Source organism: Perca fluviatilis, chromosome 22 (genome assembly GCF_010015445.1).
Source record: "Perca fluviatilis chromosome 22, GENO_Pfluv_1.0, whole genome shotgun sequence".
Taxonomy (NCBI): Eukaryota; Metazoa; Chordata; class Actinopteri; order Perciformes; family Percidae; genus Perca; species Perca fluviatilis.
In genome coordinates, this window is record NC_053133.1 from 21,824,978 (window position 1) to 21,844,568 (window position 19,591).

The 19,591-nt window shown below is 37.3% G+C and overlaps 3 protein-coding genes across 4 annotated transcripts; all 3 read left to right on the forward strand.

Annotated features, from left to right (window-relative positions):
- The first annotated feature begins 2,852 nt into the window (after positions 1-2,852).
- Positions 2,853-7,882, forward strand: apodb (apolipoprotein Db). Of its 2 annotated transcripts, none has more exons than XM_039789523.1 (5): positions 2,853-2,966; positions 4,969-5,084; positions 5,173-5,294; positions 5,420-5,505; positions 7,179-7,882. In XM_039789523.1, the coding sequence occupies exons 2-5, from the start codon at positions 4,974-4,976 to the stop codon at positions 7,409-7,411; spliced, it is 552 nt and encodes a 183-aa protein (XP_039645457.1). In that variant the 5' UTR covers positions 2,853-2,966; positions 4,969-4,973; the 3' UTR covers positions 7,412-7,882. The 2 variants fall into 2 exon arrangements, with proteins under 2 accessions (XP_039645457.1, XP_039645456.1); XM_039789522.1 differs by having other exon boundaries at positions 2,892-2,966; positions 4,901-5,084.
- Positions 7,883-8,528: 646 nt separating this feature from the next.
- Positions 8,529-10,768, forward strand: otos (otospiralin). The gene is made up of 4 exons (XM_039789524.1): positions 8,529-8,611; positions 8,737-8,803; positions 9,354-9,377; positions 10,344-10,768. Exons 1-4 carry the CDS (start codon positions 8,567-8,569, stop codon positions 10,529-10,531), a joined length of 324 nt encoding a protein of 107 aa, XP_039645458.1. The 5' UTR covers positions 8,529-8,566; the 3' UTR covers positions 10,532-10,768.
- A 1,474-nt stretch (positions 10,769-12,242) lies between these two features.
- On the forward strand, positions 12,243-17,689 carry cops9 (COP9 signalosome subunit 9). Its single transcript, XM_039789539.1, has 3 exons — positions 12,243-12,430; positions 13,050-13,122; positions 17,474-17,689. Exons 1-3 carry the CDS (start codon positions 12,368-12,370, stop codon positions 17,509-17,511), a joined length of 174 nt encoding a protein of 57 aa, XP_039645473.1. The 5' UTR covers positions 12,243-12,367; the 3' UTR covers positions 17,512-17,689.
- Positions 17,690-19,591: the final 1,902 nt, after the last annotated feature.

The following is a 19,591-nucleotide window of genomic DNA, read 5'->3' on the forward strand; positions in this document are numbered from 1 at the left end:
AAAGGATTGAACCATCAACCACAAATCCTTCTTAGATATTCAGCACCTACTCTTGCTGAGCTATTTATGAAGCTTGAAAAGCAGTGGTTCAAAGTTGTATTTATCGTTCACATTACTGAAGACAGTAAAAAGTGAAACACTTCAGGTAGAAGTTGTGTTTGATCCTTTCACCTCAGATAACTAAGTTTCAGTTGAGTCAGCACCTTATCTTGGTGAGCTATTACTGAAGCTGCCAGTTAACATGTTTGTTCTATTATTTGAAGACTATAATTGTATAGTATGTTGAAAAAAGTCATATGCTCAAAAAAGTCATAGCATAGATGTTGAAAAAAGTCATAGTATATATATGTCGGTATAGTATGTCGGGAAAAGTCAAAAAATGTATGTATCTGAAGGCTGCTTTCTGAGCTGGGTGCTGTGGGAAGTTAGTTTTTTTTCACAGTACACTCAACAGCCAGATATTAGCTTGATGGACTGGAAGATTATTATATTCTTATCAAATAAAGACTGAAAAAACAGTAATGATATGCTGATACTATAGTATGTAATGCTTGGTACAGTAGTTTGTTTCCTAATTTTGTCCAGTTATAGTCCAAAAAGTAAATTTTTACACATTGTTTTTTTTAATCTCAAAAAGAAAAAGGGCCAAATTTTTCTTTAAAAAAAAATAAATATTGTTTTTACCAACAGACAGACAAGACAAAACATTCTTAGGAAGGAGTAATCTCACAGGCATTCCAGAGATGTTTTCTGTTGTGGGATCTTTCCTGGTTTTAGTTTAACTCACAGCAACATCAGAGAATTCAAATGTATGTTAGTGTCTGTGTTTCATTATAGTTTTACTTCATTTTTCATCTTCAGTATAGTATATCGAGTCACAGTATTGTATGTCAAAAAAGTCATAGTATAGTATGTCGAAGAATGTCACAAAAAAGTCATAGTATAAGCATGCTGAAAAAAGTCATAATATGGTCTATTGAAAAAAGTCATTGTATAGTATGTCGAAAAAAGTCATAGTATAGGATGTTGACAAAAATCACAAAAAAGTCATAGTATAGTATGTTGAAAAAAAAAAAAGTCATAGTATAGTATGTAAAAGAAAGTCGGAAACCAAAGTCATAGCATTGTATGTTGAAAAAAGTAAAAAAAGTCATAAGTAGTGATAAAAAGTCATAGTATGTCGAGGAAAGTAATGAGTCATACTATATGTTGTAAAACAGTTTTTAAAAAGTCATAGTATAGTATGTCAAAAAAAGTCAAAAAGTCACAGTATAGTATGTTGGAAAAAGTGATAAAAAAAAGTCGTGTATAGTATGTCGAAAAAATTTATGAAAAGTCGTAGTATAGTATGTTGAATGAAGTGAAAAAAGTAATAGCAAATCATAAAAGTCATAAAACGTCATTGTAGGCTATAATATGACGAAAAAGTCATAAATACGTCATAGTCATAGTATAGTATGTCGAAAATGGTAAAAAAAGTCATAGTATAGTGTGTCGAAAAAAGTCATAGTATAGTCCACTGGTTCTCAACCTTTTTTGTGCCAGCGCCCCCCCCATCCATTATCCAGGTCCTTAACCTGCCTAAAAAAATTGAAAAAAAGTCATAAATAAGTCATAGTATAATGTGTCATAAGTCGTAAAAAGTCATAGTATAGTATGTCGAAAAAAGTATTTAAAAAAATCATAGTACAGTATGTGAAAAAAGTAATGAAAAAGTAATATTATAGTATGTCGTTAAAAGTGATAAAGAGTCATAGTATAGTAGTACATAGTATACTGCAGTAGCTGCAGTAGCTGCAGTGTGCATCAACAACCACCAGGTGGCCAGATGAGCAGTGCAGATGCAGTTTCTCTGTTGGTACACTGGGAAATGAGTGAATACTGTTAAATTATATAGCATACTTACACATTACAGAGTCTTAATTTCATTATGGCCATTGTGTTATGATCATAGACTATATTAAAGAAATCATATAAAAAACCAAAGTATAGTATGTCATAAAAAAGATAAAAAATATTGTATGTAATGAGAAAGTCATAGTATATCATAAAAATGTCATAAAAAGTCAATAGTATTTTAAAAACAAATGTCAAAAAAGGCATACTATAGTATTTCATAAAAATGTAAAATAAGTCTGTCGAAAATATCATACAAAGGTCAGCGTATAGTATGTTGTAAAAATGCCATAGTTTGTCATTCAAAAGTCATAGTATAGTATGTCATAAAAATAAAACAAATGTCATAGTATGTCATAAAAATTAAATAAAATGTCATAGTATAGTATGTCATAAAAATTAAAAAAATGTCATAGTAGGTCATAAAAATTAAAAAAAATGTCAGTATAGTAGGTCATAAAAAAAGTCATAGTATAGTATAAAGTCTTCAAATGTCATTAAAAGTCATAGTAAGTCATAAAATATGATTAAATATTCATACAGTTCTGCAGCTACAATTGTGGTTGTGCGCAGTTATACTATACCATGACTTTTATGACATTTTTATGACATTTATGTGGCATACTATACTATGACTTTTTATGACATAGCCTACCACACTTTCATCTATGACATTTTTGTGGCATTTTTAAAATTTTAATTTTAATGAATAATCTAAAAATTGCTTTAACACAAACCATCATACCTATAATAACTTTGAGAAAAATGGAAATACAATAGAAAACGTTGTTCGGGTGAAACTCCATAAGCAGTAAACAGGTGTGTGCTTAGAAGTAAAAAAAAAAAAATACTCGGGAATTCAATGATTCAAATATTTAACCCTGATCACAGTGTCTGCATATTCACAACGTGGGAATGTGCGCATGACGACAATTAAGCTGCCTCGTGTTGGAGGAGTGACATAACACGAATGGGAACACTCCCAGTGTGTCTGACCAGACAGCATTTCATCAGCAGCTTCAGCCTGCACCAGACCTCCACCTGATCCACCATCTTTAAATACACCTGAGGTAAGAAGGGTTTATGTCATGGCTACATTATACTAAATTGTAGAATTAACAAGATAAATGTCAATCTTGCAGTATGGTAAGGTTTTTTTAAATAACACTAACATTTTCTGCATTATACAAGAACTTGATTTCCACTTGGTTTCATTATATGTGGTCCAAAATAAGTATTTTACTTTAACTATAGCTTTTTCTCTCTTTAATATAAGGCTGAAATTATTTGAGAAACTAAAATGAATGTTGTTTTTGTTAAATTTCTACTGAAAACAAGCAGCTGTAGCATACAGTTGGTCTTTATGAAGGTATAGCTGTTACGTGAAACCAGAAGAACAGGCGCGGCACCATGTGATGGTGTGTAAATAGACAAAAGAAAAGATTACGTTCTCAGCTGCAGCACTGAGAGAGAGCGACAAAGAGTTTTCTGGCATGTTTTTCACTGCTATCAAATGTCACAAAACCATGGACTCCAGTCAACCATTTTACAGATAACAAAAGAAGAAGAAATGTAGCATGCCAACACCCTCCACAGACTAGAGTTACACTATAATTATGTGGGTTTACAGTTCAGGAGCTCTAATCTAATTCTTCAATGGTTGTGATCTACAGATATTATTTTGCAATCCTTATTTGTCATTAAGCCAAAAGTAAAAATGCAAATAATACAAAATAGAAGTTATAAAATAAAATATAAAATAAAAAGTTATCAATAGGCCACACCAGTCTGAAGCATCAACTCATTCCTATACAAAATAATTAAATACATATTCCCTAAATTACCCCAAAGCTGTGGCATAAAACATTTCCTTAACATTTTTTTTGTTTGTTTTATAAATTACATACATTTAATTGAATCTAACTTTATTTATAACTAGATTATTATAGCCCAGTATTTTTGACAGTTTTTTTTACTGGGCACTTTATGTGACAGTGCAGCTGAAGTTTGACAGGAAAGGGGAGAGAGAGAACAACATTCAGCCACGGATAGGAGTCGATCCCTGGCCACTGAAGCAAGGACTCAGCCTCAGTAGAATATATAATAGAATAGATATGATGGAGCAGTGAAGTTGACAATATATTATTGAACTCCATGTGGCCTGGGTACAAAATTCAGTTGAAAAAAACAGACAAAAGATCTGCAAAAGACAGTGGTGTCGTGTTTGCAAACCCCGCCTGTGGAACAATAAACCAATAGGCTTATGGAGACTACATTCCAACCAGAGGTCACTCAGACATCTTTCTTTATATTTGTCCATAATGTGTAGTCTATTTATGGTTTGACTTATCATATATGGTATTTGTTTTCTTAACCTTGCACCAAGCCAAAGACATCTATTTTTTAATTCTTAGTTCCACTATTATGCCTAGTAGACACAGGCAGGAAGATTATTACAGTGCTTACTGCATTAGTATTACATTCATTTTTATTTATTACAAGTAGCTTGAAATCAATAGAATTTTGAATACATTACATCATAATATAATCTAGATATAGTATATGGGGCGCATGCTCTACCGAGAATGCTACCAGGATTGTGGAATTTAACTCGACTGCTGATAGTTTTGTCGGAGATCCATTTTGTACTTTTTACTACATATTGCATTTATTCATATAAATAAGAACTTTATCGATCCCCAGGGGGAAATTCACAAGCTACCCAGCTTTATATAAAATAATAGCTTATAAATGAATAAATAAATAAGCCCCACCTTCCAGCTAAAACATTAAAGTGATGTGCATCAATAATTATAATCCAATAATATAATAAAGCTTACATTATACTGAAATGGGACATTCAGCATGATGAGTACCTTTACATTTGGTACTTTGATTTGATGCCAATACTATTGTACTTTTACTTAAATTAAAAGGTTTTAAATGCAGGACTTTTACTTGTAACAGAGCATTTCTACACAGTGTCTTTTCCTTCTACTTCAAGTAAAAGATCAGAGTACTTCTTCCATTACTTGATGGGGTTCTCCTATAATCCTCCCTCCTCTCCTGAAGGAACAATGTCTGCAGTCTACCTCCTCCTCGTGCTGCTCCCTCTGGTGTCAGCACAGACCTATCACTGGGGTCCCTGTCCTACTCCCAAGGTGCAGCCCAACTTCAACCTTCAACAGGTAAACACACATAAACATACAGTACATCCATTCATTGATTTACTATGCACTGAACTACACAGAACTAATGGAAGCTCTCCGTTAACAGTATCTGGGCAGGTGGTATGAGATTGCGAAGCTCCCTGCTTCCTTCGAGAGAGGAAAGTGCATCGAGGCCAACTACAACGTAAGGAAAGATGGTACCATTCAGGTGCTGAACTCTCAGTTCTAGTGAGTATTGATCGAGGGATATTTAATATTGATTTTGATTTGACCGACCATTTCATTTGATGGTCAGTTTTTCAATCTCTGTCTGTGCTCTGTTAAAGGAAATTAATTGTTTCTCTGTCTATCAGTAAAGACAAGGTGAGGGTGGCAGAAGGGACAGCGGTGATTCCAGATCTGAGAGAACCTGCCCAACTTGGAGTCAGTTTCTCGTATTGTAAGCACTCTTCATCTCCCTAGATGGTCTTCCTACTCTTCGTGATCTTCTTTGTCATCTTGTGTAGTATTGTTATGAATGGGATCAGATGTTTAAGAGATAATGTTTATGATAATTATATCGTTAAAATCATCACATAGTTCCTTAAGAAATTGTACAAAAAGACCGAAAAGTACGGTTCAGCAGACTTTCCACTTATCACTGAATCATTCTACTTAAAGAGCTCACATTCCTTGTGAATGATGATATATCGGCTGACTTGATGCAGCAGCCTCAGTGCATTTGTAATGGCAACAACAACAACGTGCCCGTGAGTCTCTAAAACATGTCATCGTCTATTCTGGTCCAACTAGTTATCATTAGATGTTTATGTCCTTTTTCAGCTAACTTCTGTCACGTCACAGAATAGCAGGCTTGGACCCAAAAGTGCAGTGTGTGGAGGCGAGGAGGCAGTCAGAAGGTTTAGAAGGTTTATTAAAATAAAAAAGCTTCCAACAAACGGTGTCCTGAGGCAGGCAGGCAGGCAGGCAAAAGGAATATCCAACACAAAATCCAAAAACCTCTTAGTAAACTCAAGACTCGGTAAAAGCAAATGCCACAAGGACGGAGAGATGCAGCGAATGACACAGGGAGTGACCACAATCGGACAACAGACAAAGAGACTAAATATACAAGGTAACGAGGGCAGTAACGAGGGAAATGTGACACGAGGGCTGAAGAACAGGTGAAACACATGAGGGCGGGGCAGACATTTACAAAAGCGGGAAAACACACAAGGCAGGAAGTAAAACAGGACACGACACAGGAGAGACAGAGACTACAAAATAAAACAGGAACTGAAGCATTACAACACACACACACACGAATGGTACGGGGAAAACCAAAACAGAATACTAATAAAACAGGAAAAGCTACAACTGAAAACCACAACCATGACAGCTTGAGCATGACTGGAGCAGCTGTTAAGGTGACAGTGTTCAACAACATTTAGCTTAAGGCACCACTGAGCCGAAAGTACTGCCTCAAAGAGCTGCTAGCACAGCTCTGTTTATTTGCTGTTCCGTTTCATCAGTATGCAGATAATATTGGCATTTATTACGTCCACCTCAAAACTCAAAGATTCAAGAATGTTCTCCCCACATAAGAAACCTAGAAACAGACTTATGATTCTATTTAATGGTTTAATTTGGATTATTGTAATTCACTGTACTCCTGCATTGGTTATAATAAAAAAAATATAATTTTTAAAGCTAATAATAGTATGGTCCCTTGCTTCTTTTACAATAAATTATTCATCTCCATGTGTGGATCATAACACAGTCAAGGTGCATTTAATTTTTTCCTTTGGGCGCCCGGGTCCTCAGTTGGTAGAGCGGGCGCCCATATATAGAGTTTTACTCCTCGACGCAGCGGGCCAGGGTTTGACTCCGACCTGTGGCCCTTTGCTGCATGTCATTCCCCCTCTCTCTCCCCTTTCATGTCTTCAGCTGTCCTGTCGAATAAAGGCCTAAAAAATGCCCCAAAAAATTTAACTTTCCTCTAAGATCAACAGAATCAAGATCAAACATAGCTAATGCAGTATGCTGTTTTTTTTTGTTTGTTTGTTTTAAAAAAAACCTCTGCTTTAGAAATATAATGCATATTAAATTTGTTACTGTGACTCTTTCTCCCAGTTACACCCTACGCCCCCTACTGGATTCTGTCCACCGACTACACCAGCACATCCGTCGTGTACTCTTGCACTAACATCCTCTACGTTTTCCACATCGACTACGCCTGGATCCTCGGCCGGTCGCGCTTCCTGCCTCCGGAGACCGTGAGTTACGCCAAAGAGCTGCTGATGAACGAGGGGATCGACCTGTTCAGGATGAAGGCCACCGATCAGAGCGGCTGCAAGGATGACTAGGGATTCATGGAGACTTTCACTCATTATACTGTATCCAGTCACAGCACTCTGATAAATCAGGGCTGAATAGTTGACCAAACAGAACCCTGTATTGCATAATGATAATATTAATTATTGCAGCAACACATCTCAGTATGATATGCTCTGATGTCCATTATTTTTCCTGCATCATCCAGGCCTTACGTTGTAACTGTTCCACAAGCCATAACAAAAGCTAGTTCAATCTGCTGTGTTACAGATATGAAAACATTTTAAGATCTTTTTAAAATACATTTTTATCTTCAAAGAGGGAGGAAATTAAATTGAAAAACCAACAAATAAACCCCAATGCTCAATGGAGTTACTCATTGTTTATTGTGAATATATTGTATTGTGATAATCTAGTAGAACATGAAACAAGCATATTTGTGGTGATGGTAAAAAACATGTGGTTGATCTCTATGTACATTAAAGCTGTATCCATTAAGCAGATCATTTGGTTACACTTGAATTTATCTGGTGAGCATTGTACTGACTCTAACTGAGCATCAATGAAAAGTTAAGCGATTTCCTATTGTTTCTGTCCAAAGTGAGAAGATATCCAAAAGTTACCAGTTAGGTAACAATTTCATGGGGAATAACAAAGTTACAGTGGAATATCTTTTAAGCAGTAAAATAGATGAAGCGTTTTAAAGTGAAAATTGAGTCTCTACTTCTTAGTCAATGATTGGTCATTGACCAAAAAGTACAAGAAGTATATAAGTAGTAAAAGTAGTAATAACATAGTGTAAAAATAATCTGTTACAAGTAAAAGTACTGCATTTAAAATCGTACTGAAGCAAAGGTATTGGCATCAAAATATAATTTATACCATTATGCAAAATGGCTAATTTCTGAAAAATATATAGTATATTTTTGAATTATACTTATTGATAAATGAATATCACTTTCACTTATGGCCTGGAAATTTTAAAAAAGATTTCTCTGTGCAAATAATATGGGCAAGGCTTGGCTGTGTGTGTGTGTGTGTGTGTGTGTGTGTGTGTGTGTGTGTGTGTGTGTGTGTGTGTGTGTGTGTGTGTGTGTGTGTGTGTGTGTGTGTGTGTGTGTGTGTGGAGGTCCACTGGCTCTTCCTCCACTAAGCTCCACACACCACAGACCACAGTCAACCTGCAGATGAACAGCAGCCCCTCTCTGCACAGCTTCACAAACCATTCACAGGTAAACATCTTGATATCAATTTGCTTACAAAACTATGGTAAACTACAACTATATTGCATTAACCCGGAGACTGTACTGATAGAATGACCACTGGATTAAAACAAAGAGCATTTTTGTTCATTTAGGAGGGAAAGATGAAGCTGTTGGTCTGGCTCAGTGTTCTCCTCTGCCTCTTTGCCTGTCAACTCTGTGGTGAGTTTTTCCTTTCTTAATCTGTAATTTAAACTTCAGGTTTAATATTCTCTTGAAGGCAACAGTTGGCGTGTTGTAGCTACAGTTTGTATGGTGAAAACGTGGTGAAGTAATGAAACACAATTTGCACATATAAATGTGTATAGCGGTGTATGAATCATATATGATCCTCCCAAATGTGCCAGTGCTGCATCTATAGCAGAGCATTTGTTTTTGGTGACTGCATGTGTACAAAGAGGACTCTGTCCGAGGATGAATTCTTTATGCTTCTGACTGACTCTGTGTGTGTTTGTGTGTGTGTGTGTGTGTGTGTGTGTGTGTGTGTGTGTGTGTGTGTGTGAGAGAGAGAGCAATGGTCAGGTCAATATTTGAGGAGGTAGCAGGTATACGGCAGCCCTCTGGGAGGAATCCAAGTTTTCCGCACTTGAATCCCTTCTTTGTGCTTGGGAAGCCTTGGAATGCTTGGGAATGTTAATTTTTTTTCTTTCCCTCTCTGTCTCTCTTTCTCTCTCTCCCTCTCTCTCTCTCTCTCTCCGCGTCCTCCTCACAGAAGCCAGAGTCATCCCTGAAGGAGGTACTGTATAAACATAACACATCTCCTTTTAGATGCCTTCATATTTGGGAACAAACTTAAAATCCCTCAGATATTAAAAATAGTTCTCTTGCACTTCCAAAAATGAATAGGTCCTGACACTAAAGACAAAATGGCCTCAAGCAGAAGTAAATTCTAGTACTCAGATCCTTTACTTTAGTAAAAGCAGCAATACCAGTACCACCACTAGCAGTAGCAGTACTCTGTTAGAGCCCTGCACTCAAAATAACAAAACAGGACAACAGTATTAGCATCAAAATATACTTAAAAAAACAAAACTCATTATAGGGAATGGCCTATGTCAAAATATATAATATTATCAAATTAAAATGTATTTTTTAAATAAAAAGATTTAAATAAAATAATGCTGCAACACTTTCATGTTGCAGCTGGTAAATATGGGGCTCATTTTAATTAATTTATATACTGCTGGGTAGCTTAATCTATAATAATATAGTTGATTTACATTTTGTATCAATAATCTAAATCTGCAAGTAACTAATGTTAAATAAATGTAGTGCAGTAAAAAGTGCAATATTGGCTTCCAAGTTGTAGTGGAGTAGAGTATAGAGTAGCATAAAATGGAAATAAGTTAAGTAGCCTACAAGTACCTCAACATTGTACAGTTGGAAGTACAAGTGTACAGTTGTCAAGTACAGTACTTGAGTAAATGTACTTACATTTCACCACTGATTACAAAACATGATGCTTTTGGAATCAGAGGTGTGGCTCAAGTGGAACAACTTGCTCTTCATCTTTTTTAACCTGCATAAGCTGCAGGTTCCAACCCCTTTTCTGAAGGTTGTGTGAAGGCATTCTGGGAATTTTTCAACATACTGACTGAACTAACTGAACCTAAACATCAGGCAGTTAACCAGTGGAATGGGATATATAACCGTATGTGATGAGAGTGGATTGATCCTTTCCTGACCTGCTGTGTGTCTTTAGTGCCATATGATGAACCACCAGCTGTTCCCTACTGGCCCTACTCCACCTCTGACTTCTGGAACTACGTTGAATACTTCCGATCCATCGGCGCCTACAACCACATCAACGAGATGGCCCGGGCCTTCTTCGCCCACCAGCACCTCGGAGACACCCTGGGCTATGAGACCAATGAGGGACATGAACAATGAAAGGGAGCCAGGAGGAGGAGGAGATGTTGAGATATCCTGAGGAAATGATTATGATGAAATAAGAAAAATAATAGAGTAATAATGGCCTAATAGATTTTTTTTCTCTTCCCAAGTATATCAGTTTTTAGCATAGCCGTACATATAGAATGCAAATGTAGAGTTTGTAGCCCTTTGTAGAGTTGTATACTATCTTAATATAATGTGCCACAAATAAATAAACATTTTCCAAATATTTAATTATGTCTATACAATGATTTAATTTTCTTTTGTTCTTCTTGTTTCTCAGGATGTACAGCTATTATCAATGTCACTATAAATGCCAATACTATTACAGGGTATATTGTATAAAGATATTTTCCAATGTATTAGTTTTGTTGGTTGTAAAATTTAAATAGAGTAGGCCATGCTCTTTTACATACAATTTATATTCTATCATCATCATCTTGTTAGTACACTTTGGTAATATAATAGTATTATCAAGTGTTAGGCTACTAGTAGCTTTTCAGGTCAATATGTTACATTAAAAATATGTTTATAAAATACAACACTTTTTTAAATATTAAAGCTATAGTGCGTAGTTTCTGTCTCCCCCATGAGGAATTTTAAGTAATGACAATAATTCTGTTGGTGCACCCACATGATACAAGCCTTCCGTGATTGCGCTTCACCCCCACCCCCTCCTCCATACAGTTGCTAGTAGCCAAGGAGACACGGAGGATTAAAAGAACATGACGGACTCTTCAGAAGAGGTAATTATCTTCACTTGAGTTTCTGTGCGCGAAGTCAGTCGCCAGATGACACCAATTTCTAAACATAGCCATGCTGCGACATACAGAGAGAGTTTTGTAGAGCTGATAGTCTTAATTAGCTTTGTATTAGTCTCGCTTTGCCAGACCCTCCTCCAAAGCGGGCTGAAGGAGGGTCTGGCTACTCAGCATTCGGGGATGGGAGGAAAACGTGCTCTGGTTTAATGGCATTTCTTTAAACTAATCAGAATCCTCATGGACGGTGCTAAACTCCGCCCAGAGCCGCTGCAAAATAATTGTGTGAGAGAAAACTCAGATTGGACAGATAGTCTAGCTAGCTGTCTCAATTTACCCTGTAGAGATCTGAGGAGCAGTTACCCATAGAATTTAAAATTCCAACACAAAGAAAGCGGAAGGAAACGGAAAATACATGGATCTGGCGGAATTTCCTGCAGCACCGGTGCAATCCCAGAAGTGGAACGCGAAGAATCCTGACTAGCTTTGTATCAACTCATTTGGCAATGGCGTGAATGTAACGCACGTTCATTATTATAAAAAAGAGTTACACACTAAAGCTTTAAACCAGTTGTTTCCAAACTTTTTGACAATAAAATGCTTACACATTGACGCATCAGTGTCAATCTAATCATGTCGTATAAAAATAAAAAGGGACATTACATGGCAAAATGAGATCTTCTGATACTGTTAAGTAGCCTATATTTTCCTGAAGCCTACTTTTACTTTAAGTAGGATTTTTACTAATGGAGTAGTTTTTGACATTGTTGCATTGTACTTTTACTTCAGTAACATATCTTAATACTTCTTGGCCACTGATATGTTACAAATATGTCCATGGTTAATACTGCTAAAAATAAATTCCTTGATTATATCATAGACAAACTCCTCATATGACATTGTATACAGTCTGTTTTGTTACAGCAAAGAGCGGAACAATTGAAGCAAGCTAGTGCAGTCAGCCGAGCACAATTTACTGTTGCACATGTTTGTTTTGTTTAGCCTAGCTAGTCACAACCTCGAAGCTGCAACACCTTTTAAACCACAAGTACCGCTGAACTCCTACTAAAACACAATGAAACCCGCAGTGGATGAGATGTTTCCTGAAGGAGCCGGACCCTACGTGGATCTGGACGAGGTGGGTTAACAACAGATTTGGACCGAAAACTAGCAACATAATAGTCCAAAACACTGGCTAATGCTAACGATCGCTAGCTTAGAAACGTTATTCTAGTAAGGTTATAAAAAAACGCTTTCAGATAAAGTCGATTTTCAGCCTTTCGGGTAACGTAAATAATAATAATAATCACAATAATCAATAGGATAATAAAAACGCACTGCATTTATAGTGTTTTTCACAACACAAAGCGATTAAAGAAACGTAGTTGCCCGACCACCAAGTGTTTTGTTTTGTATATAGCTACAGTTCAGATCACAACTAATAACCTTGGTTACTATGAAGAAGTTTCTTCTTTCCTATCAAAAGTTATAGAGGAATACAAATTCTGTCAGACTGCGTTTTCAGCCTGCCACAAAATGTATCCCCTCTGTATAATGCACAAATGATGCCCTGCCACCAGAAGCTGTTATATTATCCATGTTCAAATTGGCCCCTTAGTAGCTTTTCTCTCCCTGTTGTTTACATGTAGTATCATGTTTTTTGTGTGTGTGTGTCAGAGTGTTTGAGAGTGTGTGAGAGTGCTATGTGCTTTGCTAATGCCATAAAACTGGTTGGTTGTACTGCTGTGTGTTAACAGGCAGGAGGCAGCAGCGGCCTGCTTATGGACCTGGCAGCCAATGAAAAAGCAGTGCACTCTGATTTCTTTAATGGTAAGCCATAGTTTTCTCTGTTTTTTTTTTTTCCCCTAAATTATCAAATGTGCACACTGTAAAGAAAATATGTACCCCTTAGGTCATCTGTCCTTTAAATGTAGTAGCAGAATATGTCAACAGGACGGCATACACTGAGGAGGAAGCTCGCAGAGTTGAGCCAAAATTAAACAGAAATCTTCTTTTGTGGCAACCAGTCTCAGAAATAATCTTAATTTCCTTTATTTGTATCATGACTGAAACTAAATTAATCAAAGCCACATGGCGTGACGCAACAAAAGAAGTAGCTAAATACTTCTTTGTCTTTGAGGATCCGATCAGATGGAGAAATGTGAGGTAAAGAAGTAAAACCCCTCTAGTGCCTGGTTACAAGTGTCAGTAATGTTGTGAAACAAGTGAACCATTATGATTTGTTTCCATCTGTCCTCTTGCTTCAATATCCACATTTTTTAGTAGACCGCAACACTTTTAAACACTATTGGCTGTGTTTACATGCATATAAGTTATCTTAACATTTCTGATTTGTGGTAATTATGTGATATCTGTAACATAATGTAAATGAGAAACTCATTAAACGATCAAAGGATTTACAGAAACCTGGTTTACACATACAGTAGAAAAACCTGATAATTTGTAAAGCTCTTTTAAAGTCAAACTTGAACTGTAAGCTGAAACACGAGACTGAGCTGTTCAAACACATGTAAGTAGTAAAGTAAAAAAGGTCAAACTAAAAAAAAAAAAAAAAAAAAAGGTAGCATCATATTACTATGAAAGTTCCAATATTCTTTTTCAGCAATATGAACGTGTAAAGGGAAGAAACCAGAATATTGACAAACTGCATGGATTTTTATTTTGAGCGCATAATCCAGGTTCTTCCCTAATCACGGTCTTCTCAAATTAACCCTAAAAAATCCTGTTCCCCTGTAAACACCCGTTTCACACACTCATAAACACATGCACAGAGGATGCACAAAAACACTAAGCTGTTTTCCGTCTTGCAGCGTCGGCTGCAGGCAAAACAATTTGGGATCATCAGCACATGACCCAGAAAGAAAAAAAGCTGATTGTTAAAAAGGAGGGAATGAAAGAAAAAAAGAGGAGCGAAGTGAGTTTTATAGCTGCTGTCAGACTAAAACTCAGCGGGACACCTCGCCAGTCAGCTTCTTTAAAACACACATGCACACTCCTTTACATTACTTGGGTTGTTGTTAACACTGCTAAAACTGCCTTACAGTGGATTCTCATGTATGGCACGTCCTAGCTCGGTGATTTCATCCAGAAATAGACACAACTGGTACACGTACATGATTAAACTAACATACAGTGTCTAAAATGATGCAACTTAATGGCTTGTAATGTCATGTAATGCTTTTTCCAGGTACTGTAGAAAGAGCACTAATGGGAATCTAAAACCTAAACCACTTATCTTCTCATATGTGCACACCAAACACTTCTACTAATAAGGGTTAGTAAATCAGGATTTAACACAAGGTGAGCAAGGAATGAAAAAAAGCACGATATGTTAAAGAGTCTGTCTGATTATAGACTTTTTTTTTTTAAAGAGAATTGGGCTCTGTGAGCTCATAAGGACATGACAATGTAATGTTTAGCCATTGAGGTCAACTTAACAAGTGTGAAACATGGACCATGTTGTGAAAATAAGATATCTAAAAAAAGACTCCCGGTCCCTGGTGCTGCAGTGGTTTGTGTTAAAAGTTGCAGGGGGGTTATGGGTAGCTGAGGGGCAAGCTGTTTGACTCGTTGCCTGTCCCTTATTAGACAAAACAGGAATGTCCTGTTTCTGGAAACCACAGAGACATGAAAGAAAGAGCTTCTCGAGCCTGGTGCGCTGAATCAGTTTCAGCTTATGAACGTTTTAGCAGATTTTTGTAAATATATGATATATTCCTTTTTTACTATATAATTGGCTGCAAACCACTTGTAGCTTTTTAGCTCATTTTGAAAAATCCTTGCAGCAGACAACTCAAAAAGGTCAGAGCACAATTTACATCAACCACAAACTCACAGCTTTTGTTAAGACAATGTCAGTGATCAAAGTAATGTGTGTAGCTTGTCGAAGCTTAAAGGTCCCATGGCATGAAAATTTCACTTTGAGTTTTTTTAACATTAATATGCGTTCCCCCAGCCTGCCTATGGTCCCCCAGTGGCTAGAAATGGCGGTAGGTGTAAACCGAGCCCTGGGTATCCTGCTCTGCCTTTGAGAAAATGAAAGCTCAGATGGGCCGATCTGGAATCTTCTCCTTATGAGGTCATAAGGAGCAAGGTTACCTCCCCTTCTCTTGCTTTGCCCGCCAGAATTTGGTTTCGCCCCCACCCATCCATGAGAGAGACATCGCGTAAACGCAAGCGAGCAAAGTGGCAGTTGGTCAAGGCCACAACCCCACCCCTCCACCTTGCCCCCCTCTCCTCCTCCGCCCATACAGAAACAGAAATGGCACATCCTAAAGGAAAGCTCATTGTGGGACTGGCTCTAGTGGCTGTAATTCTGCACCAAGGCTGAATTTCAGGGAAAAAAAACCTTCAGATACAGTATTAGGGGACCACTAAGGTCTAAATAAAAGCATCCAAAGAGAAACATGTCATGGGACCTTTAAAGCAACACCAAAGATTATTTTGTACCTTTTAAAATAATGTTTCCAAAATCGTTTCAGTAGTTCAACTCGTAACAGGGTGAACGGCACTTCTGCATTCGCTTTGTGGCCCTCTATCGGTTATAACTGCACTATGCAAGTTTGCCAGATTGGGTAGCGGATCTGTAGTTCGAATGAGACCTACGACAGCGGTAATGGACAATTCCGCTTCCAACCGAAGAGGAAAAGTGCTTTGGTGTTGCTTTAAGTTGCATATTCAAATTGTCGTGTCCAAAACACAAAGCTATTTAATATAATATCATTAGAAGACAAAGAAAACCATCCATTTAAGAAGCTGGAAACTGTGAATTTTGATTATTTTAGCGTAACAAAATGATTTTAACGATAGCCGATAGATAATCAATAGTTTCTGGTTTGTAGATTGAATAATTTATATCGTTTTGACTCATAATCAAAGCTTGTAAATGCAGAAATTCATTGTGTGGACATTAGGGTTGGGTACCGAAACTCTGTGCCAATAGGGAACCGGTGCCGACGTAAACGGTAGTAACGAGACCGAATAAGAACGAAAATTTCGGTGCCTCATTTCGGTGCTTGACTTTACACTACACCTGACAGCATGTAACGTTAGCCTACCTTTAGCTAGCAGCTGGATTAAACACCGGTAAAATGCTGACAGCTAACGTTAAACAGTGTAAAGTGTGACTGTATTTCACTGTGGAGGACTTCAACAGCGGGATGTAACAGTCTGCTCTGCAGCGCAGCAGCAGCTGCCGTTGTCGCAATTCATAGATATACAGTATGTTTATATGGTCGGAATTAAACAACACAGACGGTGCGTTCACTTGCAGCTCCAGTTGTCGGAATTAAACAACACAGACGGTGCGTTCACTTGCAGCTGCCGTTGTCGGAATTAAACAACACAGACGGTGCATTCACTTAAAACAGGTAGCCTCGTGGTGCATTCACAGTAATTGTAAAATACCCTTTTCCCATCTGGGGTTCAACAGCAATTTACTGGTGAAATAACTTATTGTTATTGTTATAGTTATTACATTATTATTAAATCTTTAATTTTGACCATGTCCTTAGCAATAAACAAGTCACTGACTGTTGTTTACTACCCTTATTTTTTTTCTTATTTTTTTTTTTACTTTATTGAAAAGTACCGATTCAGGCACCGTTTAGGCACCGGAACCGTTTTAAAAGTATCGATTTAGCACCGGAACCGAAAAAAAACCAAACGATACCCAACCCTAGTGGACATGCAAAGAAAATAGGCAGAAAAGCTTTGAAAGTGTGGTTCAAGATAAGAGGAATCAGACTACAGGCTCTTGGTTATTATCTTGTTTATTAGTATCAGTAATATTTTATAAGTACGGTAATATTTTAATTTCCTCAACTGCAGCTGTCAGGTACCTTGGTCTTTATAACGACAGTGCTAACGTATGTTGATGGCACGTATGCAGTTCCTTTGTGTTTGCCACATTTACAGAACAAGTAAAAGAAACCCTGGATAAAAGTGTCCACCAAACAGCATGTGAGAAGTTTTAGTTTCTTTGAACTTAGAAGCTTGAATAAAAAAACAAAACAAAAAAAAAATCATTATATATTGCTATATATGGCTGAGGATGTAGGAGTTCTGGGAAACTGCTGGACTAATTCTAACCCTGTTCTTGTCTTTTGTTGTCTCTCTCTTCTTTGCATCTTGTATTCTTGCTCTCTTTCACTGCCTGCAGACTTTGAGGATCTGTTCGATGACGATGACCTGCAGTGATGAGCATCAGCATCTGTGTGTTTCTGTGAACGTGTACATAAGAAAAGAAATTATGAAAATGGGCTTATTCTGACTATGCGTTCTCTCTGATTTGTACAGCCCCCTCCTCCTACATGTCTTTTACCACCAAACTGAAATAAAGACTTTGTTTTTACAAAAAAAAAGCTGCCGTGGTAAACCAGGTGTCTGAGAATCCCTTACATTCCAGCTTTAAAGACAATTATGAGTATAGTTTTGCCGTCTTCGTGTTTGAATCTGCTCCCGACTGGATTGTAGGTTTGTGGGCTCTGCCAAACACCTGTTAGCAAACTTAATTACATACGAGATACAGTGTTAACATGGCCACTAAATGTCCAGTTGGGGCACGATAGGACAGGAAAAGGGGCTGCAAAAAAATGTGGAAATGTTTGAAAAAAATACAGAGCAACTAAAGCGTTCAGGTGTAGACTCTACAGGTATCATAAATAGGGAAAATGGAATAGCTGTGATTTGACTTTTATTTTCAGATTAGAATCATGTGCCTTTCAACTATTTATATTGACTATGTATTTTGGAGATAAAATTGCATTTTTTTTAATAAACTTTCTGAGATGATGCAGGCCCACCTAAACCAGCTGCAGGTGTAGGCTTAAAAGATAAGACTAAGAAAATATAAAACTTCAGTTTAATTTATTTACATCATGCATGTACATTAGAATTGTAAACATATTGCAGAATTTACCTCAGAGACATAAAGGTAACTGATCTGGGCATGTGATTACAGTTTAAAGAAGCTACAATCCATGACCAAAAGTATGGATGCCCCAACACCTATATCTCAATTTATTAAAAGGATAATTTGAATCTGCTGCTATAACAGGCTACACTCATCTGGGATGGTCAGGGCTCTGTACAGGCCAGTCCAGTTCCCCACCAAACGGAGAAAACTATTTCTTTATGGAGCTGGCTTTGTTCACAGAGTTATTGTCGTGTTAAACCAGGAAAAGGCCTTCCACCAACTGTTGCCGCAAAAATTGAAAGACACCAAATGGTAACTTAAAGAGCCCAGAAACCTATATTCTAAACCATTTTCTTACTATGAGCAACATATTCCTACTTAAGCACAGAAATGTCTGCCAAAATTGCAACAACTTTGGTTATTTCACATGAGAAATTTCTGTAGTTTTTGCTCTCTTGGGAAAAAAGAGGTGATATCACATCTGTCTGTGTGCTGATCAGAAATGTGCAATATTTAATCAAAATGGGATTACACAGCCACATTATACTGATGAAGCTTGGGTTTTTGAATGTTGAACTCTTGATATATAATACATTTTTCAAAAACCTTTAAGTCTCTAGTTTTAAGTTTCCACAGTCTTTACGATTTTCCCTGCATTGCAATTAAGGGGCCGAACCCAAACTATAATAAAAACCTGTAAAAACCCAAAATTACAGAAAGTATTCACAATGTGTCTCAGTGTACAATGAACAGGGAAATTAAGTTTAGGCTCTTGCATAAGAGCCAATGTTCACGTGGTGGCCACTGATGTATTCTCTCGCTAAACTATACTAAGATAACAACATGAATGATTTTGGTTTAAAATCACTTTTGGTGTTTAGAAGCAGATCTCGATTTCTCTATAAATAAAACCTCCCTAGGAGCCGGGCTGGACACTCATAAGACTACCGCGTGGTATAAATCAATTACAGGCTAATGCAGTCAGATGTGCTGATATTGCATCACCCACACCCACAGCTATATGGCTTTTTCAGAGACCCACTAACAATAGTGTGTGTGTGTGTGTGTGTGTGTGTGTGTGTGTGTGTGTGTGTGTCTTACAAGGCTGGCATGCCTGAACACTAAAACTGAGGAGGAAACTGTAGATTATCAAATTCCTCATGTGTAGACCAGCTGTCCCTGTATATGTGTGTGTGTGTGTGTGTGTGTGTGTTCAGGTTTAGACAGAAGCTGTGGTTTGGCCCTCGTTGAGGGTCTCTGAGAAGTGCTTATGTGGCATCTCCGCTCCCCTTCATTATTTCCTGATGTTTTCTTTCTTCTGTCCCTTTCTATCTGTTTTTTTTGCTTGGGAGGGATTGTTGT